This window comes from Syngnathus typhle, linkage group LG16 (genome assembly GCF_033458585.1).
Source record: "Syngnathus typhle isolate RoL2023-S1 ecotype Sweden linkage group LG16, RoL_Styp_1.0, whole genome shotgun sequence".
NCBI classification, from domain to species: domain Eukaryota; kingdom Metazoa; phylum Chordata; class Actinopteri; order Syngnathiformes; family Syngnathidae; genus Syngnathus; species Syngnathus typhle.
In genome coordinates this window covers 1,486,295-1,512,439 of record NC_083753.1, presented here as the reverse complement: position 1 = coordinate 1,512,439, position 26,145 = coordinate 1,486,295, and the positions used below count along the sequence as shown (strand labels likewise).

At 40.8% G+C, this 26,145-nt stretch overlaps 4 protein-coding genes across 5 annotated transcripts; 1 reads left to right on the top strand and 3 right to left on the bottom strand.

Moving 5' to 3' along the window:
- Positions 1-676: 676 nt before the first annotated feature.
- On the top strand, positions 677-3,400 carry gjb3 (gap junction protein beta 3). Its single transcript, XM_061300741.1, has 2 exons — positions 677-1,107; positions 1,787-3,400. Exon 2 carries the CDS (start codon positions 1,842-1,844, stop codon positions 2,703-2,705), a length of 864 nt encoding a protein of 287 aa, XP_061156725.1. The 5' UTR covers positions 677-1,107; positions 1,787-1,841; the 3' UTR covers positions 2,706-3,400.
- A 378-nt stretch (positions 3,401-3,778) lies between these two features.
- hmgcl (3-hydroxy-3-methylglutaryl-CoA lyase) lies at positions 3,779-7,981 on the bottom strand. Its single transcript, XM_061300739.1, has 9 exons — positions 7,827-7,981; positions 7,071-7,154; positions 6,875-6,982; positions 6,641-6,736; positions 6,406-6,554; positions 6,259-6,322; positions 5,352-5,540; positions 4,837-4,962; positions 3,779-4,316 (listed from the first exon to the last, which is right to left on the bottom strand). Exons 1-9 carry the CDS (start codon positions 7,914-7,916, stop codon positions 4,215-4,217), a joined length of 1,008 nt encoding a protein of 335 aa, XP_061156723.1. The 5' UTR covers positions 7,917-7,981; the 3' UTR covers positions 3,779-4,214.
- Positions 7,982-9,404: 1,423 nt separating this feature from the next.
- Positions 9,405-14,006, bottom strand: zbtb8a (zinc finger and BTB domain containing 8A). The gene is made up of 4 exons (XM_061301554.1): positions 13,829-14,006; positions 11,530-12,401; positions 11,274-11,443; positions 9,405-10,461 (listed from the first exon to the last, which is right to left on the bottom strand). Exons 1-4 carry the CDS (start codon positions 13,891-13,893, stop codon positions 10,147-10,149), a joined length of 1,422 nt encoding a protein of 473 aa, XP_061157538.1. The 5' UTR covers positions 13,894-14,006; the 3' UTR covers positions 9,405-10,146.
- Positions 14,007-14,619: 613 nt separating this feature from the next.
- Positions 14,620-19,706, bottom strand: gale (UDP-galactose-4-epimerase). Of its 2 annotated transcripts, none has more exons than XM_061301555.1 (11): positions 19,573-19,706; positions 18,331-18,454; positions 18,133-18,248; positions 17,356-17,469; positions 16,985-17,161; positions 16,789-16,902; positions 16,637-16,703; positions 15,945-16,030; positions 15,642-15,719; positions 15,407-15,521; positions 14,620-15,312 (listed from the first exon to the last, which is right to left on the bottom strand). In XM_061301555.1, exons 2-11 carry the CDS (start codon positions 18,449-18,451, stop codon positions 15,248-15,250), a joined length of 1,053 nt encoding a protein of 350 aa, XP_061157539.1. In that variant the 5' UTR covers positions 18,452-18,454; positions 19,573-19,706; the 3' UTR covers positions 14,620-15,247. The 2 variants fall into 2 exon arrangements, with proteins under 2 accessions (XP_061157539.1, XP_061157540.1); XM_061301556.1 differs by having other exon boundaries at positions 18,133-18,242.
- Between the last annotated feature and the right edge of the window lie 6,439 nt (positions 19,707-26,145).

Here is a 26,145-nt window from a genome sequence, read left to right as displayed (position 1 = left end):
AGTCAAAATTTAACCAAATTTTGAGGATGAAAAAAAAAACCTGTTTAATTTAAAGGTGACCTTTTTGTCGCACTTATTTTCAATCTTGTCCATCTTCATCAAGATAAGGTAAGAAGAGAATAATACATTGTAGGCCAGATGCTAATACTAAGTGTCCAGCTAATCATGCCCTTGTTAACCATTTTTTGGGTTTTTATATTGTGATGTAAATAGTGACTTAGGTTTTTTTTTTCTTTACACTTGTGTTGGGGAGGTGTTCCGGGCATGTCCCACCGAGCATGTCCGACCGGTAGGAGACCCCGGGGACGACCCAGGACGCGCTGGAGAGACTATGTCTCTCATCTGACCTGGGAACGCCTTGGGATCCCCCGGGATGAGCTAGATGAAGTGGCTGGGGAGGGGGAAGTCTGGGAGTCCCTCCTGAACCTGCTCTCCCCGCGACCCGACCCCGGATAAGCGGAAGAAGATGGATGGACTTGTGTCACAGTGTTAACAACTTAACATTCTGACTTAACTTGCACAAAACGATTTTGATGTACATTACAGTAGTTAACAATGTGTTCAAAAATGATGATGACGCACAGATTGACTCACAAAAGGAGCATCCTGTTCATGCACGCTCAGGTAAAAAAAAAAAAAACAGTGGAGGGTGGATCTGTCTCTCAAAACAAGTCAGGACAAAAGACTTGGAATCCTGGTAACACAGAGAGCAAACAACATAGGATTACAAAAACATTATACCTTCAAACGCAAGCATTCCTAACCTGAGAAGAAACAAGTAAAAGGTGATAAGGGTTAACATGTACAGTAATTTAATATTTGACGAAAAAAGTGTGAGGTGAACTGTGCTGCGTAGTGTGAAAGGAGCGTGAGACAGGCTTGAGGGAGGGAGTAACATCTGGGCTCCTTCCAGTCAGTCTGTGGTCTTTTTGGATTTTCTAACCACACCCACAGGCGCATTTCTCAAGCGTGCGCTCCTTTACCTGAACGCACTGCCACTCTTTGTGTTTCAAGGCAAAAACGACCGTCGAATAATCGACAATAATGTGCTGGCAACGCGATTGATCGATCATCTTCTTCACCGCAAATGGACTGAGACGTCTTTTGGTAAGATGAGCGCTTCCGCCTCTGGTGCGTTTGGGTCAGTTTGTAAATAAGAGTTTTGCTAATGGACAAATGGAAAAGTTGTTGAAACCTCGGAACTCAAAGTATTGTTTGCTTATACGCCTTTTTTTTTTTTACACGTTAACGCAGTTATGTGACTTGTTTTATAAACTAGAATCGATCTTATCAACAAAAGCGATCGGAGTGTCATAGGCGTCGTATTGTGAGAATTCTGAAAACATTTTTGCGACAGCATAAAAAGCTACACGACATATAACCTTAAACTTCAAATTAATATGAGTCAAATAATATGTTTCGTGTAAACGCTTAACTGATAAATCAAGTTATAAAACCCGGAAATAGAAGTTGAGTGTGGATACAGTACAAGGCTTTTCTCATGGATGACATTAATTGATGTGTAAATGTTCTCAAAAGTCTAAATGAGCCTATTATGTTATGTACATTTTTTAACCTGTGTGTAGTGTTGTTTAAAAATATATATATGGAATTTATATTATATGATATGATATGATATGATATGATATGATATGATATGATATGATATGATATGATATTATTTGTATATTTGAAAATTTGAAACTGTCCTTTGTGTTGCCTTTTGAGATCGCATTATGTTACTGAGTTCAAATGTTCACAGTCGTCTGCTTGCCCTTCAAACCAGAACCCTGTAAAGAATAAGAACTCCATAGAAGACACATCTGACCAACTAGACAATCATGGACTGGAAGACATTCCAAGCTCTTCTGAGTGGGGTGAACAAATACTCCACAGCCTTTGGACGCATCTGGCTGTCCGTGGTGTTTGTATTCAGAGTGATGGTGTATGTGGTGGCAGCTGAACGGGTGTGGGGCGACGAGCAGAAGGACTTTGATTGCAACACCAAGCAACCGGGATGCTCCAACGTCTGCTATGACCACTACTTCCCCATCTCGCATATCCGCCTGTGGGCACTGCAGCTGATCTTCATCACCTGCCCGTCCTTCATGGTGGTCATGCACGTGGCCTACCGTGATGACCGCGAGCGCAAGCACAAAGTCAAGAACGGTGAGAACGCCAAACTCTACACCAACACGGGCAAAAAACATGGCGGCCTGTGGTGGACCTACCTGCTCAGCCTCTTCTTCAAGACGGGCATCGAGATCGCCTTCCTCTACATCCTCCACCACATTTATGACAGCTTCTACCTGCCCAGGCTTGTCAAGTGCGAGGTGTTTCCTTGCCCAAACATAGTGGACTGCTACATCGGCCATCCCACTGAGAAGAAAGTGTTCACCTACTTCATGGTGGGCGCATCTGCGCTCTGCATCGTCCTCAACATCTGCGAGATCATCTACCTCATCGCCAAGAGAATCGTGCGAATTGTCAAAAAGAACACCAGGCCCAAACAAAACCCCCCTGTGCCCACCATAGAGTACACGGATGACCTTTTCAACAAGTACGTTGAGCCTTTGCCCAAAACGGACATGGAGGATAAGCCTCCATCTTTCAAATCTGCAAACAAACCAGAGTACAGATTGTCCATGCTGAAGTTTGATGACAAGATTCGGGCCTCTGCTCCAAATTTGTCTACTCCTTGCTGAGAGCCAAACCAAAAGAGACTGAAAACCCGTCAGTTGTGCTTGGGCTATGACTCACTCGCAGTCTTAAAAACACATTTCGAGCTATGGGCCATACCATAGTGCGTGTCAGCCCCTGTAAGTTGAGTCAATACAGTAAAGGCGCTCGGCCTTTAAAAGCCATCCCTTACTAATAGACTCAATTCATTGTGAATGGACACTGGTCGGACATACCTTGACATGAATTCCTCTGTGCATTTCATCCAGCTTTTCAATGTACGTAATTCTGATGTGCTGGGAACACCTGCAAGCAGAGCTCAAGTCACTTGATGGTGGTCAAGTTTCTGGAATGTGGGCACACCACTATGGCTGACAACTGTAATTGTATGTTAATGAGCTCAAAACTCGTTTTTTTACTTTTTTTGTGAGGGTTGGGCATGGTGTCTGGATTCATGAGGGTGACAAAGTGCACGTCATGTATTTCCTCATCTAAACTCTAAGCAGGCACATTCAGGACTTTCTTACAACACACACTGTTATTTGTTTGGGATTTTTAGTCAACATCGCATTCTCCAAGACCACTGTTGATTTAAATCAACCGAAAGGAATGCTGCTGTTTGTGCTGTGCTGGCTAATGCTACAACACCCTGAGGATTTTGTAGAATATGTAATTTTCATAAGTTGTTTATTTTTATACATATTAAATTTATTGAACATGACTAGTCTACGTGTATTACATATACTACATGTACATATACACAAACATTTAATTTGCAAAGTCATCTGATTGGGCAGTTGCAATTTATTTTTATTTATTTTTTCTGTGTCTAAGTGCACCCCATCATTATCATGATGAGGCATGCAGTAAGAATCTCAGCTGGCCTGTGTGACAGGTTCCTGTGAGGTGCGGCAAAAGTGCAATGACTGAACTACTTTCTGAACAAACAAAACGATTGGGGTGTTACGAAGACAAACAACAATAGTCTTTTAAAAATCAATATCCTTAAATATTAAATAAATGCCTTTAATATAGTTCTTAAATATTCCAAATGATCTAAACTTGTGTTTATGATACATCAAAAACTTACTGAAAAGCGTTTGAATGGACCAAAGTGTTTATTTCTGTCATTAAAGTTTTATATGTACAGCATTTGACAAAATAAATAACACATTACACTTTAAATTCTGCATGAAAAAATACTCACAATTACAAATTTCTTTCAAGAGTGAGTGGAAGTAATAGAAATGGAGATTTCAGGACCAACACAACCTTTCATCAACAGTGAGTTGATCAATCAAAATGTAACTAGACTGGCTCTATTTAAGGCACTGTCCAAACAATGCCGTCATACAAAGAGATTCAAATGACTGAGGTCATAGTATTTCTGACGCATCAACATCATGCAAATATCAAAGGGACATTGTCATGATGGCAGACAAAAAAAACAATATGGAGGCGCAAGGGAACAGTTTCGGTATGTGTGTGTGCTGATGAAAGCACAAAGTTAGAAATTGTCACGACTAAAAATCTTCCTACAGTTTGCAAGTTGCCTCAGCCACTTTAGAACTGGTTTTCTTATTAAGGCTTCGACAAATAAAAGCTCCTGCGTCCATCAGCTTGGCGAGGTCCACTCCCTAGGAAGAAGAGATGATTTTTGTTACAAGAAGAAAGATGGCTGCAAGTGATTGCGACATAACAATTAAGATGATGATTATCCGATAAAACATTGTCAAAAATTAAGGCTGTTCCACATAATTTGACAGTTTTAAATGAATTAAGTAACTACATGTCCTTGGCAATCAAAATTGAATATGGTAATCTTACATTTGTCATCAAAATGTCAACATTTAAAGAAATAGTTTGAGTTCACAAAACTTCACAATTGTTCAATATGCAAAGCACCTGTGACGGCATTTTTTTTGTACCATGTCCAAATCTGCTTCTAAGCAGGTGTTTTTTCTGAATTTCATATTCTAATAAAGCATTTTCAATGCTGCAAAATGGCTTTGTTCACCTAATAACAAGAAAAAGTCAAACTTAAAACTAACATAAAACTTTTTATCCCCCCGGCAATCTTTTCAAATCTCATTCAAATTTGAGATAATTTTAATTACACCAAAATTTTGGATGGCGTAAACTGACACCAATACTAACAGTTTGAATCCCAAGTCCATGAAGCATGTAGACAACATCTTCTGTGGCAACGTTTCCAGAAGCACCATGTGCATAAGGGCAACCACCTAACCCGGAAACGGAAGAGTCCACCACACTCACTCCCATCTAGAGGCAAAAGATAGTCATGACAAGCAACACCCACAAAAAACTCACATTAGGTACATCTGTGTGTCCGTGATAAAATTACGAGTATTGCCACAATATTGCAGCGAGGCATGTTATCGATTCGCTCTACTACTGTATATCGCTGATTTTTCATCAGACGTTTATAGTTTTAATAGTCTGTCACTGGAAGAAATGCGTCATTATTAGAGCATGAACGTTTGTAAGTGGGTGGACTGTATCTTCAGTGAGCCGTGAGTGTTAAAATATACAAAGTTCAAACCTTTTATGTCAGTTTTTGATTAAATTTCAACTGGGAGTAACAACAACAACCCAACAAGCCACCTATTAGGAGAACAGTGTGAGCGAGAGAAAATATTGAAACAACAAACCTGCAAAGCTACAAGGATATTTGCGAGGGCCTGCCCGTACGTGTCGTGACAGTGCACGGCCAAGGCCTTGACTGGCACGTCGCGGCTCACGGCTGCCAGCATTTCCCGCATGCTGCCTGGAGTGCCCACTCCAATTGTGTCGCCGAGGGAAATCTCATAGCAGCCCATGGAGTACAGACGCTTTGCCACCTGCAAAGACACCTGTACTGTAGGAGCCAGTAGTCTTGACTATGCTGTGTTCCCTTGTTAGATGTACATTTTGCTGCCCCACAGAGTATTGGAGTTGACGGCAGAAAAGTAAAAATGAATCTTAATATCACTACATAGTTGTAAAATCAACTTGTGGACGAGTTGACAACTGGTTCAACCTCTCGAGTGAAACTAAAAAAGAATGTTGAAGCATTGTTGCATGGAATGCACGCAGATAGTTCTAAAATTATCTTATTCTTGGGCATTTTGGGTTAGGGAATTGAAATATCTACTATTCTAACATTGTATTTGCACCCCATCATTATCATGATGACAGTATAGAAAAATGGACTTGTAGTTTAAGGCTTGTTAACAAGATACTTATTTAGCCTTAAGAGCAGTAAAATGTTAATATTTTGTCTGTAATCAATTTGATAACTTCATTATTTTTCATGTCCAAAAGGAAATTTGGAATTCGCTGTTGACTGAAAATGACAGTTGCCCATTTTCCGGGTTTGGTCATGTGACATTCGCAAGCTGAGTCGTGATTGGTTGTTCCTTGAGCACATGTGATGTCATTTTCAGTTGACAGCAAGTGGCAAATGTGTTTGAAAGGTATTGATTAACAAATACATTTTAGACAAAATAATAATTTTAACTGCTGAATGAGTACAGTATCTCCTTAAGCACTGGTTGATCAATTTAAGTGAGAACTTACACGTGCAACCTTTTCAGGAGGAACCTTGCCTTCGTATGGGCAGCCAAGAACACAAGACACATAGCTGTAGGGACGACAAAAGGATGTACAGTTATTGATTAATCAGCCAATTCTGTAAAAGTTTGTTTAAGCTACCGGTTAGCTTACCCTCTGACAGGCACGCCAGCCTCTTTAGCCGCTTTTACGACCTCGTCAAAGCGCCGTAAACTTTCATCCACTGAGCAGTTGATATTCTTTTTACTAAACATCTCAGATGCAGCACCGAATATGGCGACCTCGGAGGCGCCAGCCTTCACCTGTGATGATGTCGGAGTAGGGAAACGCCATCATAAATTCTAAATATCGCAAAGGAACAGATGGACAAGGTGTGCTCGATACCCACAGCAGCCTGGAATCCTTTGAGGTTTGGAGTGAGGACCGGGTAAGACACCCCAGGTTTCCTGCAGATCCCTTTCATCACCTCAACTTGGTCTGCCATCTGTAAGAGGGAACAGTAACACTGAAAGCAAAGTGCAAATGCTCAAGGGTAGTTTTGCAGTTTCAATGGTGCGATTTGCATGTCAGTGCAAGGCGTGACACCGTATAGCATGTGACGTTCTGTCTGACACAGACTTACTTGTGGAACCCACTTTGGCGATACAAAGCTGGTGGCTTCTACTACTGACAGCCCTGACTCTGACAACATGTCAATCAAATGGATTTTGGTCTCTGTTGGCACGATAGTCTGACAAAGAAAATGGTAAATGTGTTACACTTTTTAAAACTTGAAAAGCATTTAAAACTGAAATACATTAACATGAAGTAAACATCACCTTTTCATTTTGAAGCCCATCTCTGGGTCCCACCTCCACTATTTTCACTTTATCTGGCAGGGTGTAACCTGCTCTTACACCAGCCTACGCAAAAAAACATCACTTCAAAAAGAGTCTGGTCAAGGTCATTCTATGTAAACAGCAAGACTTTCGCCCTTCATTTATTGCAATTTCTTTAAATTTTGCACACAGTTAATATTTGCAGAAAGCCATGTTATTTTGTTGACAGGTTTGTTGTACCGTTTGTCATTGAATGGAGGAACATTTAATTGTTTATATTTGTAATTTTCTCTCTCTTTTTTTTTTTTTTTAACTTTTTGAAAAAATTTGGTGAAAATATACACATAGGGCAATATCATAAATAACAAATATTACTGTATTGGTATTTGCAGGACCATCCTAGTAGGTAAAGCGGGTAAACATAAGAAATAATTATAATTTAGCAAATTTTCACATGACTTTACCTGTTTTGGACGATAGCAACATTTACAATTTACATTTAGAATCATCTGACTACATCCGACTAAATTCAGAAATAAAATAATTTCCATTCCAAGTATGTGTCTTTATACTGCGTATACATTCAGATGTAGTTCTGAGGTTTATGTCAAAATGCCAAGTGCTACTTTCTTTTAGGGAATGTTCCTTTCTTTTCAGAGTGGGGGGAAAACAAAATGAATCTCAAACGAATCCATTTGAAGACAATCTCTGAAAAGTGCTTGACCTTAAAATCCACACACATCAAAGTGCTCTAACCTTCGCGGGGGAGCTGAACGGTAGGTACTGTTGTCCGATTGCGGCTGAGCTCAATGCACTTCTGTTTACAAGCCTCCACACGGCCGCCATGTTGGTCCGGTATCCTCCGGTCTGACTTCTTCTGCCGAAATTCTAGCTTAACCCGATTGACAGCACCTCAGCGTCCTCTAGCGGCCACAAATTGGTAGTGGATGGGGTAGTCATTTTATCGCGTGGTAAGCCAGGCCATTAATTTTATCCTATTCATTTCATCCAATTTATTTAGAACCTCCTTTCACGGCTGGAAACGTCTGTTAATAATATTATGACGTGTGTCACAAACAACACTTGTCCAATTTATGCTCGCAGCGTAATGACTTGTTAGAAGTTAATACGTTGTGTAAAGTTAAAATGTTGCTTATCTATTCGTTTTTGGCCCCTTTTGTTGCGATTACTGCTCCCTCTTCTGGTCAAAGGGGACTCGGTGGCGATCAATGTTTAAATCAGAGGCTGCAGTTCTGCACTAACAGACCGGGACAATTAAATTCGGAGGAAGAACCAATTTCCCATACCTGCGGCACTTTGTCTCCTTAAATAGACTCGTATGCTGTTTTATATAACATTCCACAGCAACAGAACTCAATTTGTGGTCCTTTGTTAGGGTTTCTTCTTCTTTCTTTTTTTTGCCTCAATGAGGTTTTTTTCCCCAGTTGGGAGGGTTTACCATCATGCCCAAATTCCGGCCCGTGTCTTAAATTAGACCAGCCCGAAGCATCGTGTCAAAATCAATATTACGCGGCTCGCTAGCACCGTCACGGGGACCTGCGCACCCCGGAGCGAGCCACAGAAAAAACGCGTACGAACGGGAACGCGCACACGAGCGAGCGCTCATGATCGGTGAGCCCGTTCTCCCCTATCCCTTCCCAGTTCACGCACACACCGTTTGGTGTCCTTTTGAAATTGGCATGATACAATCTGGCACGGTTACTGCAGTCGAAACACCAACGTTGTTATTAATACAATAATAAAACAAACATGTAATAAAAAATCCATTCAACTTTCATAAAACGTTCATTTGTATTTAATTTATTATTATTTTTATCTTCAACTATCAATTGACAATAGATTCTCCATCGCAATATCAACGTATCTTTACTTTATTATTATTTTAATCTTCCTATCTATTCTGGTGATGGAATTGACAATAGATTATCATTTGCAATATCAACCTATTTGCAGACAGCACAGGATATAGTTACATATTTACAAGTTAATTTACAACAGTATTGGTTTGAGGAATATCAGTACGAGATGTTGGCCCCTATACATTTTCATCTAACCAAATATGGCCGCCTTTGCAAAAAGTTTGGACACCCATGGTTTAAACCAAGGCAATGGCTGTCACTCATCGCTATCAATTGTGAAGAGTCTTTTCTAAATAGGTTTTATACAAATTAACTTCTTTGACGTGTCTTAATACAATCCATACAGTTAAAATGTAGTTTGTAAAGTATTAAACTGTAAGTTGTTAATTTAATTGAAAAGCTAACTGAGTTGGAACTTTTTTGATTTTAGGATGTAATTTCCAACCAAGAGAAGTCTACAAAAATATCTTTAATGTGTCCCAAAGTTTAAAAAACAAAACAACAACTTTTAATTGGCTTACTGTCATAACATATAAGGTAGCTTTTCAATGATAAAAGAAACAGAACATTTCCATATCATTCACTCTTCATTAAATACGTTTTCTCTCCTTTTTCAGGTTCAATCAGCAACCAACTTGTCTTTTTATCAGAGCTGAATGTCTTCAAAAGTAAAAAAAAACAAAACAACGTCTTTCCATTTATGCAAAAAAATTGTATATAACGCTAAGAGCTTATCATTGAAACACTACAAAAGAAACACTAAAGAGGCATGCTTTAGATACCGCATATACATAGACTCAATGAGCTTGCCACAAAAGTAAAAAGATCTTTGAAATAATTGATCAGCCAGTTATATTACAGTAAAAGAATAATACAGCGTATCATAATAAATGTATGCATACACGCATACATCAATGGATTAGCAACGTGACAAGTGGCCGGCACTTTTTACTAAAAATTACCCTTGTCTTAATATAGACGAATATCAAACAACTCAATCTTTCCGGAAAAGCTGCATCCAATTCTTGGCAAGTTGTATACTCTGGTTGAAGTGGCCATTCACACCAGATTGACATTTCTTGTCATGTTTCTAATCATATCACACTACATTCTCAGGCATGACTTTAACATGTTGCCCCACAGCCAATATTTACACATGCATGAATACGCACACACACGCGCACTTTGGTCAAATGTCACTGCAGCTCTTCGTCGCTGTCATCCACTTGTTGAATGATGAGGTCAGCCCCGGAGTCTTCGGCCAAGTCGTCGTCATCATTTGCCATCCAGGCCCTATTACTCTGCTCCTCCTCGCCGTCCACACCTAGTAAAAGCGCCGGCTCCTCATTGCTTCCTTCCAGACTGTCCATGGGCATTGTATCGCGGCCCACTTCGTGGACGCACAGCGGGCACATGCGGTAACGCCGTGTGCCCTCACACACCACTTGGCCGGAATCTTCAGTCACCGGACATTTACACCTTCTGCACACCAGCTTCCTGGCTTGATGAATCTGACAACACGTAACACAGATCACAGAGTATTGTCATTTGATTTGGTGTACTCTATTAGCTACTGTGTTAACAAACAACATACGGCATGCAATACCACTTCAGCCTTTTAGCCTTTGAGCATTCACCGATGCTAAGTAATGATACCTCTAGTACCTTTGATGTATAAAATTTGATTAATTTTGATTCATTTAAAAATTGAGACACAGATGATAATATATTCCTGAGACCCAGCCTATTCATTTGTGTCTCAACAAATGTTGAGAGCTCACACCAATCACAGCTCACCAGTTTTCTTAGTTTGAACATGTGAAATTCACAAGGTAAACAGTAATTGATTGTTACCTGAGCCCTGAGCACATGCAATGTCATTTTCAGTCAACAAATGCATTTTTTCAAAGGTATTAATTGGAGATGAAAAGGAATGAAGTTACAAAATATGAACTTTTTAATGCTGAAAATAGCTACATTAGTCAAGTATCCCTTTGAGTATCGGTGTCTGTAGCCTCCACGAGTACTCAATATTTTAAAATCAGGCCAGTATTGATCTGATATCGGTATATGGAATAGGTATGATACACGGAATTATACTTGCTCCTGGAATAGGTATGATACATGGAATTATACTTGCTCCTGACCTAACAATCTGAATGAATCATTCCCACAGATCCAAAATCTTGTTGTCGGTCCTCCTGATAAAAATGGAAGCTATGCAAAAAAAAAAAAAAAAAAAAAAAAGGACATCCTACTGGTGGTAATGGTGCAGTTTCCTGATAGATTTGCCAAAAAGCAAAATAATACTCCTGAATTGTACCGTCTCAAAGTGGCTGCGGAGATGCTCCAGGCGAGTAAATCGCTTACTGCAGGCCTGACACGGATACGGTCTCTCGCCAGTGTGACAGCGCAAATGACGCTTGAGGTCCGCCTTCCTTTTCACCGTGTGTGTACAGAAAGGGCATTTGAAGCGCATGGCGGAATTGGATTCTGTAAAGCAGAAGGAGAAGCCGTCGCAGTCAATATTTTTACCGCGTTGGTTTCGGACTCCCCAAATGTCGCTGCTTTGTGCTTACCGGTTTCGAAGTTTCCAACAACACCCACAATTTGTGGTAAATTGGCATAAAGCTCATCAGCCTTCTCTGCCTTTAGTGTGCTGGCCTCTTGGATGTCTGGGTCATCATGGTGGTTGGAGTGGGTGCTGTTGCTCGCCTTTCTCTTATTTGCACCTTTGCCACGCCGGCGCTCTGGCACTGGCAATGTATACAAAGGGTCCTGGGGGTCCTCAAAGTCCGTGTTAATGTCATTGGCAGGACTACTTGGCTCAGTCTTAAATGCTGGACCCGAAATGTCCTTCTCCAAATCTTTGCTCATGAAGCTTGACTGGGATCTGGAGCTGTCCCTGGTCCATAGTGCAGGTGGTGGACTTTCAGAACGTTGATCTCGCTGTTGCTGCTGCTGATCTGCTGTCTCCTCTCCAGTCCCACTGATGAAGCTGCAGGTCTCCGACAAGCTGTGACATCGATCGCTGTCTTCATCTTTCACGCTGATGTCCAAAGAAGATTTGATGAAATTCTTGCAGTAGTTGATGACATTGTTCATCTGCAAGTAACTGGCAGCGGACATCACTTCAATCACATTTTGACTGGAGAGGTCCAGCTGGCCCGAATAGATGAAATCCAGGATGACTGTGAAGATCTCCGGGCTAAAAGAGTCAAAGGTGGCATTAGCGGATTCCGACATCCCATCGAGTCCCTGAGTCAGCAGCATGCGGAAGTAGCCGCTGCTGGCGCACAGGACGTTGCGGTGGGCCCTGAAGAGGTGACCCTCCACCAGTACGCTGAAGTCACAAAAGAGTTCCTGACGTCTCTGCTGGTTGAGCTGCTTCAGCAGGTTGGTTTGGTGAGCCGCCGTGATGTCGGCCGTATTGAACCATCGCTGAGGCTGCCTGTAGGACACAGCAGTGTGTGGCAGTTTTAATCTTATTAGCTAAACGAGCATTGAAGCACTTCACGTATCACAGCATTTGCAGTTGACTGAGCGAAAATAGTATCGGATCATACAGTTTCGGATCTCATGACTGTCATTTTCACCTCTAGTACATGTATTATTTTGAAGGTAGTTTATTTTTTATTTTATTTGTTTTAACTTGACTCATGCAGTTACCAGATGAACAACAATTAACACATCTTCCTATGTTTCTTCTCCTAATATGACTCTTAATCGTTTGTATTCTCCAGCAGACTTCAGTCTTCGTAGGAGATTTGTTATGTAGGTTATCTTGAGTAGGCCTTCACCAGATAGCATAACCATGTCTTTTTATTTATTTATTTTTATAGATCTCTCATATTTTAAAAATGGGCTGCTTTGAGATAGCCAACCATGTGATCCGGAAAAGGAAGCAAATCAACACTTTTTTAAAGTGTCAATCAAGCCACCTACTCTTAAATAAAGGGTGAGCACCTACCTTCCTGAACCTAAACGATGCTGCATAAGAACCCCATTGCAGACGCTCCGCCTCCTCGATCAAACTCTAGACTACTATTGGTTAATCCTGCCTTCAATCAAACTTCGTCAACAACTGGGCTACACCCGACACCAGGCAGGGAGCTTCGGGTGACAAATCCCTGTAATCACCCTTAATGGAAGCGCGTAGCAAGTCTAACATCTGATGCTACAACCGCACTCGAGAACGAAGAGAGGGAATATAACATTGTGTAGCGGCACGAGCTTTAAATCCACTAAACAACAGTCATAGGCTTTTTTGGGGGACAGTAACCCATTTTCCTCATCCTCATGTCGACTACGACACACATTCATTTTTAATTACGGGATCAAGCCTAACAGGCTGCACCGCCCGAGAAAACCCACCCGCCCGCAAACCACGGTGTCCTAAATCTTTTCACGATGGAACGCAATATAAAGTATGTGCATGTATTAAATCGGAGCGATTTGAGGCTTGCGAATCTGCAGAGCGTCGTGAGAGTGCGGTAGTCCTACGAGGGTAAAGCGGGCAGCGCCGCGCCAGAGCAGCCCAGTGTCCTGGAGCGACGCCCACTTCAGGCTGCGACCAGCACACAATGGGGAAAAAAACCTCTCAACAGAACTCAGTGCTGGCTTTTGTTAGTATATAACTATTCTAGGGAAATTCGTTTACGGGTTATACGGGGGAAACGCCCGTTTTATTCAAGTGGACCCCCCTCCCCACACCCCGCCCTCGCACACTTCTTGCCGGAGGTCCGGAGCACAGCGAGCAGCGGGGAGGATTTGCCTCGCTTACCCGAATGCAGCGACTCTCTCCCGGCGCGAGCATTCGACAGGACCCGCTTACGCCCCTCGCCATGATACCCGTGATAAAAACCCATCGATACTCACTGGTGGTTGGATTCACCCGACGCCCGATAGAGGCTGTTCTCCCCCTCGTCGGTCACAATATCCATTTTTGGCTTCCCTGTTGGCTTTTCTTTGGCCTTTTTCTCGCGATCAGGGTCCACAGTCAGCCACTTCCTGCTCAGCCCTAAAGACCGAAACCCGGCGAGAGAGACTGGAGCGTTGTGCTGACGTGGGTGTTTTATTAACTGGGTGCCCGAGGGTTCAAGGAGCCATTTAAAGCTCCAGCTCCATGCTTAGGAGATGCTTTCGCATGCACAATGTGGGATTCGTGTCAAGATTAAATACTTTTAAAAGTCAAAATAACAAGTCTCCTAAAGCTGCCGTAGTGACCCGTGAAAGTCGAGGGTTGATATTCAGAGGAAGACTACACAATTCAACATTCACGTTCATTTTGGCACTCGAGGATTTTTCTTTCAGGGTCTATTAAGCAGCCTTAAATACATCCAGATGATACTAAATGTGTGAAATGACCCTCTATAAAGTTTATTTCACAAGTATTGCTTGGAGATCAGTACAGAAAGAGAAAATAGACAATTTGGAGGCAACAAACAAAATTCATAAAATGTACATACTTGCCAACTTGAAGTTGTGGATTTTTTTTTCATCCGGGTAGGGGCCTAAACCTTTTTTTTTTTCCAGCAGGTGTTCGCCTTATACTTACCATGTGAAGAACAAATATATGTACAGAGCTGTTTGACTGATTGATATTGAATAAATTACTCTTAACCATTGAGGAGTTTCATAATATGAAAGGAGTACCAGATTAAGCTAAATTAACAAGTTACTATGCAGTATTTATTGTACATCAAATTAAAGTGTGTCACACAAATTTCTCCACCAACTTTCTGAAAAATAATAATTGCAGACAATACTTTCAACAGTGCTGCCTGGTGAAGAGCACACCGGCTGGCTTTAGTATGAAAACTATCAGGGCCATCAATTATTTCAATACAAATCTTTAGCACAGCTGGGACACATCAGATTTGAAGAAAATCTGCAGGTCACCATGGTCAAAAAATAAAATACATAAGAGGAGGCATTACATCTGCTTTAAAAATATTGGCGAGGCTGTATTGTCTGTATTTTCTAACAATGTCTTAAAAGTGCCATCACTTTGCATATACAGCAATACTTGGAATTTTAAATGAATGTGTATTTAATTATACAGATAGAGTATACCCATTATATTATATTTCATTATACTTTTGTGAGGTATGGAGGGTTGATTTTAAACACCCACTTCAGTCATCACATTCTTAGGTTCCCTCTCCAATGGGCTAAACATAAAATATATATAGTATTCATAATCCCCCTTGATATTACTTGAAATATGAAGAAAGAAAAAACCCTGTGTGCTTAGTCCCTTTGATTTTGTAGAAGTTTAAAAAAAAAAAAAAAATCTCAAAAAGTTCCCTCTTTGGAATATCCGGTGGGATTCATCGACTGCCAGCGCCAAACATCCTCACCTACATGCAAACATAAATTAAAAAATCAGCTTCATACACAATACTTATGGCCTTTTTCTTTTTTTTTTTAGAAAAAGTTGTGGGAAAACATTACACATTCTTTCCAGTGCAAAGTCAGCCTTCCAGCCGAGTTCTTTCTCAGCCAGGCGAGGGTCGGCGTAACAGCATGCTGCATCGCCTTCTCGACGAGGAGCAATCTTATAAGGAATCTACAGAAAAATAAGATGGCAACTTCGATTCACTAAATAATGGCGTGTTCCTATTCTTATTTGAATCCAATTGAGAAGATGACTTTATTTTGGAGAGGAAATACTTCATCTAGGACTTACGTCTTTCCCTGATGCCTTCTTCATGGCATCCACCATCTGGAGCACCGAGTACCCGACTCCTGTTCCGAGGTTGTAAACCTGTTGACAAAAAAAAAATCAATAAATAAAAGAAAAATAATTCATTATCCGCTGTACGAGTGCATATCATACACACATACTCAACAACACCATTAACTGAATACACCATTGAATGAGAACATGCTTGTTTGACATGGTGGTGAGAGTTTTTTGTCAAACACAAAGTTTTGGTAAGACACTGATATTTAATTCCAGTAGAACTCTGCATTTTTCCTATTTTGTTACCTTGCACCCACAATTGTCCTTCAGCTTCTTCAGCGCAGCTATGTGTCCCTTTCCCAAATCAACAACATGAATATAATCTCTCACACCTTGAAAGAGAAAATACATTACACATTAGATTCAATAGTGCTGAAATATTTTTCAATAGTGATGAAATTATTTTTCTAAAGCAGGGTAGACACAAACTAATAATCGGACCAAATTTGAGCACCCCTTCTTATCAAAGTCAGGATCAGTGACTATAATCTTTAAAAAATGATCCTAACTCATTACCCGCTAGGGACTCCGCTCGCATTGTTTACAAATGCTGGAGCATCTGGTTGGGTTGACTTTTTGTCTGATACATCCACCAGTTTATGCCCTTCAGATGAAATAACAAGAACCGTTCGCCACTGAAATGGAGTTACCAGATAACAGTTAGCCTGCCTTCTTCCATTTTTTTTTTTTTTTTATACAACGTACATTTCTTCCCGTGGCGAATCGTCAATAGAGGGCACAACTACTGCCCTTCTGAGTCATATTGAAAGGGACAAAATGACATAAAGAGAAAATGAAAAATTCTAAAAAAAACATATTTGGAAAATATATGTACAGGTGCATGCTGATATAGTCAGTGTCGTGTGTGGAGTCACATTTTCTAAATGAAATAAAGGTATGTATGTAACTTGCCTTAAATTAGATTAAAAAAAAGATACCTGTTCCATCTGGTGTGTCATAGTCATTTCCAAATACAATGAGCACCTGCCTTCTCCCAACAGCAACCTATTATGAAGAGAGGGAGTAATGCAATACCATGCATCATCATTTGCAACTATAGTTAAAAAAAAACATCACAGCATTTATGTACCTGAGCAATGTATGGTAGTAAATTATTGGGGATACCCCGAGGGTCCTCTCCAATGAGGCCAGAGGAATGCGCACCGATGGGGTTGAAATACCGCAGCAATACTGAATTCCAACTCTGCTCACATAGCACACATAATAAAAGAGCCTCTTTTTCTATGCGTGCGTGAACCGCCCCCCCCCCCCCGCCGACTCAGTACCTTGTCAGCCTTGCATTGGTCCTTGATCATCTCCTCAATGAAGAACTTGGTTTTGCCATAAGGGTTGGAACAGTTTCCAACAGGGTGCTTCTCATCAATGGGCAGACGCTGAGGGTCTCCGTAAACAGTGGCCGAACTACTGAACACCAGATTGTGTACCCCGTAAGTCTGCATCACCTGCGGTTGCAAACAATTATGGCACACAGGCAGCGCTACAGAGACTTGGCAAGCATACAATTAATCAAGCTACAAAGGCAGAGTCTAATTGCTGTATTTTAAAAAGCGAGGCTAGTATAAGAGACGGCCTAAGCATAAACACTTGTACAAAATGGGATCAAGTCGTAGTGCAGATGGAGTTGGGTTATACTGACCTCAAGTAGGTTCATGGTGGCGGTAAGGTTGACCTTGAAGTAGCGTAACGGCTGCTGCACCGACTCTCCAACGGCCTTCAGGCCAGCAAAATGCATCACGGCGCTGAAAGAATGCTGTGACGCACATTAGACTTCAAAGAATCAACTCTACACATGACAATAATGAGCACTCTGCATAGGAAAATATTTTAGATACACTGGAAAAAGCTAACAAGAGGACTTTGGAATGCGTTTTATTTTTTTTATAATTAGGATATTTTAATGATTACTCTTTAATGGCAGACTACAGTAAATGAAACGCACTTTTGAGTGAGAGCCAGGGAACACCGTGGACTGATTGCCAGCCAATTGCTGGGCACATATAAATAAACATCAATTCATATTCACCCCTGTGGGCAATGCAGAGTTTTAAATGAGCCTAATAAGCATGTTTTCAACTGTTGACATGAGTTACTGGAGAAAAGATGCAAACTCAGCAAAGATTGAAACCTGAAACTCCAGAACTCTCATGTGCTAACTTTAAATCCACAGTGCAATTGTATTATCTTATTAATGTATCATTATTTTTGGTGGTCTGTATCAAATGCAGTGAAAAGATGTAGTAGCAATTAATAGTGTGTTTGTAAATTTGGGAGCAATGAGGTTTATTTGCAAAAATGTAGAATTCATGTACAAAGTACTTGAATGAATCATGTCGTATTGCAAAAATGTATTTGCAAAAATGTAGAATTCATGTACAAAGTACTTGAATGGATCATGTTGTATGGCCGTACTAACCTTTTTAAAAACTCCTTCCAGGGCAGGTTTGTCCAGAAGGTCAAGTTCATGAAACTCAATGCTGGTGTCCAGAAACTTCTGTATTCTAAGTAAACTCTCAGGCACACCTGCTTTTCCTCCATCAATAACACATATGGATTATCAGCAAATAAGACCACACCTGGCTAAAAACACACACACATACCTTTAGCAGCTTACCTTTTATAGCATTGCTGCAATCATCAACCACAATGGGTTGGTAGCCAGCTTCAATAAGCTCCACTACGCAGTGACTCCCAATGTAGCCCGCACCGCCCGTGACCAGCACCTTCTGTGCCATTCTCTGCATATCAAAGACAGCATATCAGCATCATCATTATCATCAAACGCCTGATAAGTGGCTCACAGAAACCACTTCAATTTCAAAATTGACAGTGACAAAAAAGTAGATATTTTTCAATCATCAATATACACTTTGTGAAATGTGCTCATGCGCTGCGTTTGCTTTTTCATTCTGTGCAAGTCCAGGGAGCTGATTCCCCCCAATAAATAGTTACAACCCTGCATCACAGTGACTAAGCTTCGCTTAGATCAGGGGTGTCAAACTAATTTTTTCGTGGGCCGCATTGTAGTCATAGCTTCTTTCGGAGGGCCATTATGACTGTCAACCCAAATAAATGTATGAGCACCTCATAATATATACAGTAAAAGCTACAAAACAAACTGACAAATAACGTTTTCAAATCAGACGAGTAAAAACTGGTCAAATATATAAAAAAAAAAAGATATTATTAAAAGTGAAGACAATTTGCAATTCTAGTAATGACACGAATTTGATGCACAATTTGTCTTCGCGGGCCACATAAAATGATGTGACGGGCCGTATCAGGCCCCCGGGCCTTGAGTTTGACACCTGTGCTTTAGATGGTCTGTCTTGTAATTGGATTGTGGATTATGAGTTTGTACATTCTCAAAAACAAGAATAGGGGAAAACGCAGCAGTAGGAGGCGATAGCGCCCCCTGACTTTATTAAGAGGAGGAGCCAGAAATGATGACGTCTCGGCCTCGCTGCCACGACTGTATCACGTGATTACTTCAGGAAGTGGTTGAGATTTTGCCGCGAGACGGATACCGATGTAAAACTCTCGCACTACATTCAAAATGTTGGGTTTGATAATGAATTGTGGTCAGTTCCGAGTTTGGACTGGGTTTACATTCGACACTAGAGTTTGGTCAGCGTTAATAGAGTTTGGATGAAGGGTGAGGAGGGGCCGAGAGAGAGAGGGCGGAGAATTCACTTCATTATAATATAACATAAGTCAATAAACGTTTTAAATACGCTTCTTCATACACAGTAAATCTAAGAAACGTATAGACTGAACAATTACAACCGGTCACAAATCGTTCGCGAACAAATCACTCAAAAATGACACCAGGCTGTTTTCGAGTTGAAATACTCACTTAGATTATTTTCCGGTGATCGTGAAATAAGTGTGGAGTGTAGAATTGAAGACGTATTATAGTGCCTTTCCTGCAGTAGCCTTTACTTCCTCAATGACGTGTACGAGTGAAGTACACCATTTAAATAGAATTTCCTGTGTAAGTATTTTCAAAGTAAAACTTAAAATGATTAAAAATCACAACAATATGAAATCAAGCACAAACAAACTCAAATAAGACATAAATATGTGTGACTTCATTATGTATTTGAAATATTTACTGCAGTTGATACCGTCGTGATGTACTCTGTACATACTCAATTAAAATTGTATTCTGAAAGGTTCATCTCTACGGAAACTGGCACTGACATCAGCTCGTATGTAAATTCTTCCTTATACCTCGGCACACAGAAAGGTGATTGTAAGCAAGCTTACCTGAATCTGCGATGACATGGCAGTGGACAGGAAAAGTGCCACGTATCACCCCATCACCATCATTCTTCAGATCCGTGACCTTAAGTACTGTAAATAAATAACTGTCTTTTTCAGTCATGTTTGCTTCTCAATAAAAAAATAATTTAAAAAACGGTCTGATGTTTCCAAAGTAATCCGTCATATTTACGTTTGTTTTTATACTGATATTCATTACTGTGCATTGTCCCTATTCAAATAAATAAATAAATACATAAATAAAACCAAAACAAATGTTCTATTAAATAATTAAATAATTACCTTGAATTATATTTGATGTGAAAAATGTTCGAAAAATTGAGTAATATGAGCTGGATGCCAAAAGTGAAACATGAACAATGTTTTATCTATAAATAAGACCCAACATGAAAGATATTTACAAACAAATACATTTTCATTTTATTTCAATATTTTGTAATGTGCTCTACCTCAATTTCCACGATCTCAAAACTATTTGAGGGTCAAAATCACTCGTGCCATCCCAGTCTGTCTAGGCTTTTTCAATTCTCAACTAGGACTGTCACAAACCATTATATTGCTAGTCCACTTGTCACCACTAGCTGTTGTAATTAGTTAATTAATCAAATCCTATGTAAAATGTCTTGGCTCAGTAAAGGTAAGTAAAAAGAGAGCACGCAACAGGAGGCATTGTGAAAAAAATAACATCTTGACTTTTAAATCTAAAGTTTGTTGATATTCACCTTTCTACTGCACCTTGTGACAAGATTTTGACTCTTATTACATTATGGCATATGTCTCCAAACCTAAGTCACCTTTAAAAGCATACAAGGCTTTGATTCACTGAAATGGGTGGGGGGTGGTAAAGAAGGTAATGGTTGGAACGCGCAAGGGTGTAACCATCCACAGGGTCCCCATCTGATTCTCTTCATCTCTCTCCACCAGAGTGCCAGTTAATCCTCTCCTCATCCTCCCCGACTCCCAGCAGGATGTAGCAGGCCCCCACTGAAAGGCGAGCTGCATTAACGCCAAGAACTTTCCTCTCGTGCTTGTCCGTTAGTCAAATCTGATTGGAGATTACAGGCCTGCAGCGACACCACAGCTCTCCATCTTATCTCAAATCTCCTTCAAAACACTTCTTCTTTCCATCTTTCTTAATCCCGAGTCTGCAGCATTTCAATGTCATCAACTTTCACTTGCTGCTGCCCTTCTGACCTTTTCACCGCTCCTTCCGAGACTTAATGACATAAAAGATGAATCGGAGGCGGAGAAGATACGAGGGGGGGGAGGATGCCTTCCCCTTCACAATGATGTCATGGGGGCATTTGTCCTCCTGGTGTGGAGGCTTCCCTTCCTCTGCTAATTACCTTGTACAAACTCCAATCTGATAGGGCGGATATGAGGCCCAAACACAATTATTGTGGGCTAACAAAGAGATATTGAGATTCAGGGAAGGGGAACGAGGCTACAAGTAAGATGGTATGGTCAGCCTGCACACACATTCACGCACACACACACGCACGCGCACGCGCGCGCACACACACACACACACACACACACACACACACACACACACACACACACACACACACACACACACACACACACACACACACACACACACACACACACACACACACACACACATCAATACAACCACTTGTCCTTCTCCTCCATTCCCTCAGATAGGCTAATGTTATTACTGTGGTAATTATGCTCATTAGTGCCAGCAGCTGTAGTGAGCCCACTGCTTGCTGTTCAAACCTCATCCCAACCATTTTTCACTCCCTCCTTTTGTGCTCTTCACATCTCATTTTGAAACACGCTAGATTACAATATAAATTTCTTTTCTTCCTTTTTGTCGCCTTCCAGAGTTGCTGAACTCGAGCACGAGATGGCGCTGTTCAGTCAAATAACTGCCTGATACAGTGATTTTTCGATTTCCCCATTGGGTTCCCCCTCTCAACACTCTTTTCATAAGTAATTGAACAAATAGGAAAACAATATTCTTCAGACTCTCTAAATAAAATAATTGTGGTATAAACAGTTATTGAGAACAAAATATGAACACTCCACACTCAGACATAATCCCCTCTATGCATGTTTGCAGAGAAATTACGAGAGCAACAAGGCGTTTTTTTTTTTTTTAAATTCAAACCTTGGCTCAATTGCTTTTTGTTTTATTGCCAAGGGCTGATGCAGCCACTAGGTAAGCCTGTACACGGTTAAGCCGGGCATCAGGCGCTAAATGTCATGCATAGCCTACTTTTATTAGCTGATATGGCCTGTTGTACCCTTCTCTCTTTCCTGGAAGCTATTGTTAAAGAGGTAGTTGTTAATGCGGCTGGCCAGATGGGCTTCTTCTCCCCTGCAGGTCTGACTGAGGGTGTTTACCATCCACTGGGCTGTGGATAACAGGTGAGACCACAGCAGAACTCTCAGCCAATGAGAGCAAAGCAGAAAGCGCTCTGCCTGTAAAACCTTTATTTGGCATTTAGGTGTGCATTCGTGTGCGAGTGGGTTGGATAATAACACACTGTATCAAAGCAAATGTGCTTTTACAAGTTGGTGATGTGGTTATCTTAGATTAACCTGCCACTCACTAGCATCCATCATAAATTTCCAGCTAACGTTATTTCTTTTTTCCCAAAGAAACTGAATTATGTTTCCCTGTGCCTGATGGCGAGACACGTCCGCTCATCTTTTGTCTGGCAAAATGTTTGCACGCATTATCAAAGCAAACATTGAACATTACGTTCATTTTCCGGTGCAGTTCATGTAGAATTACTACAATTTGGTATCACGGCAACAGTAAAGGTAAAGCCCTGGGAATTGCAGAGAGTGGTCTTTTAAAGCTTCGAATCAATCTACCTTAATGGATGACCTGAGTCAAGCATGCATGTATGGATTAGGTTGGCTGGAGCACCTGTCCCTGTTCTGTCAACAGCAGATCAGGTTCCTTGCCACGCATTCACCTGGCCGACACAACTTCCTGTCACCGACAATGCGCTGACCTGCATGAATACACATCAACGCTGTTTTCCAAATGAATTTACTGGAGCATTACATTAAAGGTATTTGGGTGAAGCAAATTCAGAGTACCGTGATTTTTCGTGCATAATGCGCAAAATTTAACTAATTTATCGTCTTAAAATTTGGGGTGCGCATTATGGATGGGTACAACAATTTTTGAAGAAAATCTCCCTCGAAATAAAACTTGAAATCACCTTTCTTCTTGTTTGTTGTCAATCGCGCGTCGCATTCAGCCATCCTGCCCAATACACTCAGTCAGTAAAATTCATAATTGACAACACATCGTTTGATGCGATGGTGCAATCCTTGATGGTGTGTTATTGTCAAATATTGTTTGTTTTTTAATCTCCATCCCAGACCGGATATCATACGGAGGCCGCCATTACAGTATGCGCAGAACGGATGTGCAAGACACGTCAGCTATATAAAGAGCGAGACTTCAGTTCTCTAACTATTAGTTTCAATTCACAGTTTAATTAGCAGTTTCAATCAGCAAATAACAAAATGCGTATTACAGGTAATATTTTATTTCACAACACTTTGCCTTCTTCCTTTCTTCTCTGCTGTTCACTTCAAACACGCTCCATACGAACACAATGCTCTCGTATCAGACGCTTGCTCGATCACCTGCTCGTTTGCTGTCACAATGTACCCTACACAAACCCGAAACATTTCTTCGCTATCGAGTTTGCTAGCGCATGCGCAGTGATACTGACCGGCAGAATAACATCTTTTTTCTGAAATAATTTTACGGTTACGGACTTAAGAGTAAGAGTCAAAATTTGGGTGCGTATTATACATGGGTACAGGCTTTTTTCCAGCATCGACATGCCATTTTTAGGGTGCGTATTATGCATGGGGGCGTATTATACATGGAAAATTACGGTATGTTTTAAAACAAATAATATTTTTGAATTTTTTTTTAGGGAAAACCATCAGTTGTGGAGATAAAGCTTCAAACTATTATTGTCAGGTTTCCTGATTTTGGGAAAGTGAGAAACAAACGCATAGTGAGCAAGTGTGTTGTCATGGTGAAGCAGCCATGAGAAGTCCTGTCACAACTCTAGCTTTTTCTCACACGCTGAACGAAGTAAATTCCGCCGGATCTGGGTTTGAAATAGGCTTTTTTTGAGTTATGTTTGCAGAGTGGCCCAGTAAAGCGAGTCTGACAGCTAGAATCTACGAGCACTGGGATGTAAATATCGCCAAACATGCTCCGGTCTAATGATGACATTTGAAAATCATTTTGTTTACTCCCGATAAGTCATTTCCTTCATGTATCTAATCAACTCGTTTATGGGTTGCATACTTTGGAGGGAGAACAAGGACATTGGAGCATTAATGAAACATCATATTCTTAATAAGGATTACGTGAGCTGTGGGATTTTTTACACGTCAGCAAACGAAGCGATAGTATAGATTGAAAATTAAACTCTGGGACATCTAATTATTTCACGGAATTCAACCGGTTCCACCACTTACAGTATGTACACACTTGCGTTTAACCATTAACTGAAGTGCAAACAAACACAGCAGGCCCGCATGTCAGTGCAGTATTTCCCTACCACAGTTATACCTCATAACTGTAAGAAAATTGTGCAGAAATATTGAGATAATTTCATTGAATGTGCGGGCACCTCTTACAAAATACGATTGAATCCTTGACCACCATTTTATCTTTTTTTTTTATTGTAGTTATTTTAACTGGATGTTTAAAGAAAAATATAGGCCATTTTATGATAATGCAATCAAATTACGGTTAATTGTGAAAAATAACAGAAAATAGATGACACACAATTAATATACATAAGATAGATATAAATACACAAATACATTAATTCATATTTCTATACATACATATAGAGTAAATGCTACCAGTGAAAAAAAGCACTTGTTCCCTAAAGCTAATAACCGGTTTAGCACCAAGAACTGAAATAAAGCATTCGATCCTTCACATCTCTGTGGAGATAATTTGGCCCACTCTTTCTTGCAGAATTGCTTTAATTCACTAACACCGGAGGGTGTTTGAGCCTGATTGTCCGCAGTCCAGCATGAGTCCAGACTAGGCTACTTCAAAAACTTTATTTTTGCTTGTTTTAAGCCTTTCATAAATTGACCGCAGGTGTGTTTTGAATGGTTGTCCTGCTGTAGAGCCCCTTCAGCTTGAAGTCACAAACAACATTCTGGATTTTCTGGTAAAGAGCAGGATTTGTGGTTCAATCAAACACAGCAAGTTATCCAAGTCCCGAGAGTAAGCAAAGCAGCCCCAGACCATCATGCTTCCACTACCATGTTTTATTTCTGAAATGTTCAGAAATGTATCAGTCCATAAAATATCTTCCCAAAAGTCAGATGTTTTTTTTGGTTTATGACGACAGTCTGTATGATTTCCTGTCAACAGTGTTGTTGCTTTTTAGTCACTGTCATCTCCTTTATCCATGTGATAATAAAAAATGATTAGCTACCAATCATTATGCTACCCACAAAGGTTGCTGAGTGATGGATGGGTGAAGAGATAGACTCAGTCTGTTAGTTTGGGATGGGGGGGGTGTCCCAGATCTTTGACATTTTCGATCTTGTAATCCATGCAGCACCCCCATTGCCTCCATCCAGCCCCCCAGATCCAACCCACTTTCCAGCACCAGCTGCCTCTGACCCCTCATCCTAGCCTAGCCTCTGCTTGCCATGTGCTGGGAGTCAAAGGGGTCCCACCTATTGCTCACCAGAATGGAAGCCCACCATCTCGGGGGCTTGCGCACTAAATCACAATCAATCGTTGGGCAGACAGAGATGGATTGGGGCGTCCACGACCCTGTACCTTTGCGAGAGGCCCCTGCCATCCAAGGGGTGGCTGTCACTGACGAATAATAGGAGTGGATTTAAAGGGAATGAGTAGGTCAAGTCTGCTGCCCCTGAAAGGAAGTTACGTATAACAAAGCATTGGAGGGAAATGCTTTTCTCTTTAGGAACAACACAACACACAATGCGTGTGACAGACGGACGTGTGCTAGAGTTTGACACAATGGCTTCATGAAATAAGACAAGTGTAATCAATCTAAAATATCAAAGAGTGCATGCTTTTAAATACTTTTGAGTGAACAGCAAGCAGATCTTTACGAGTCCTCCAAAGAAC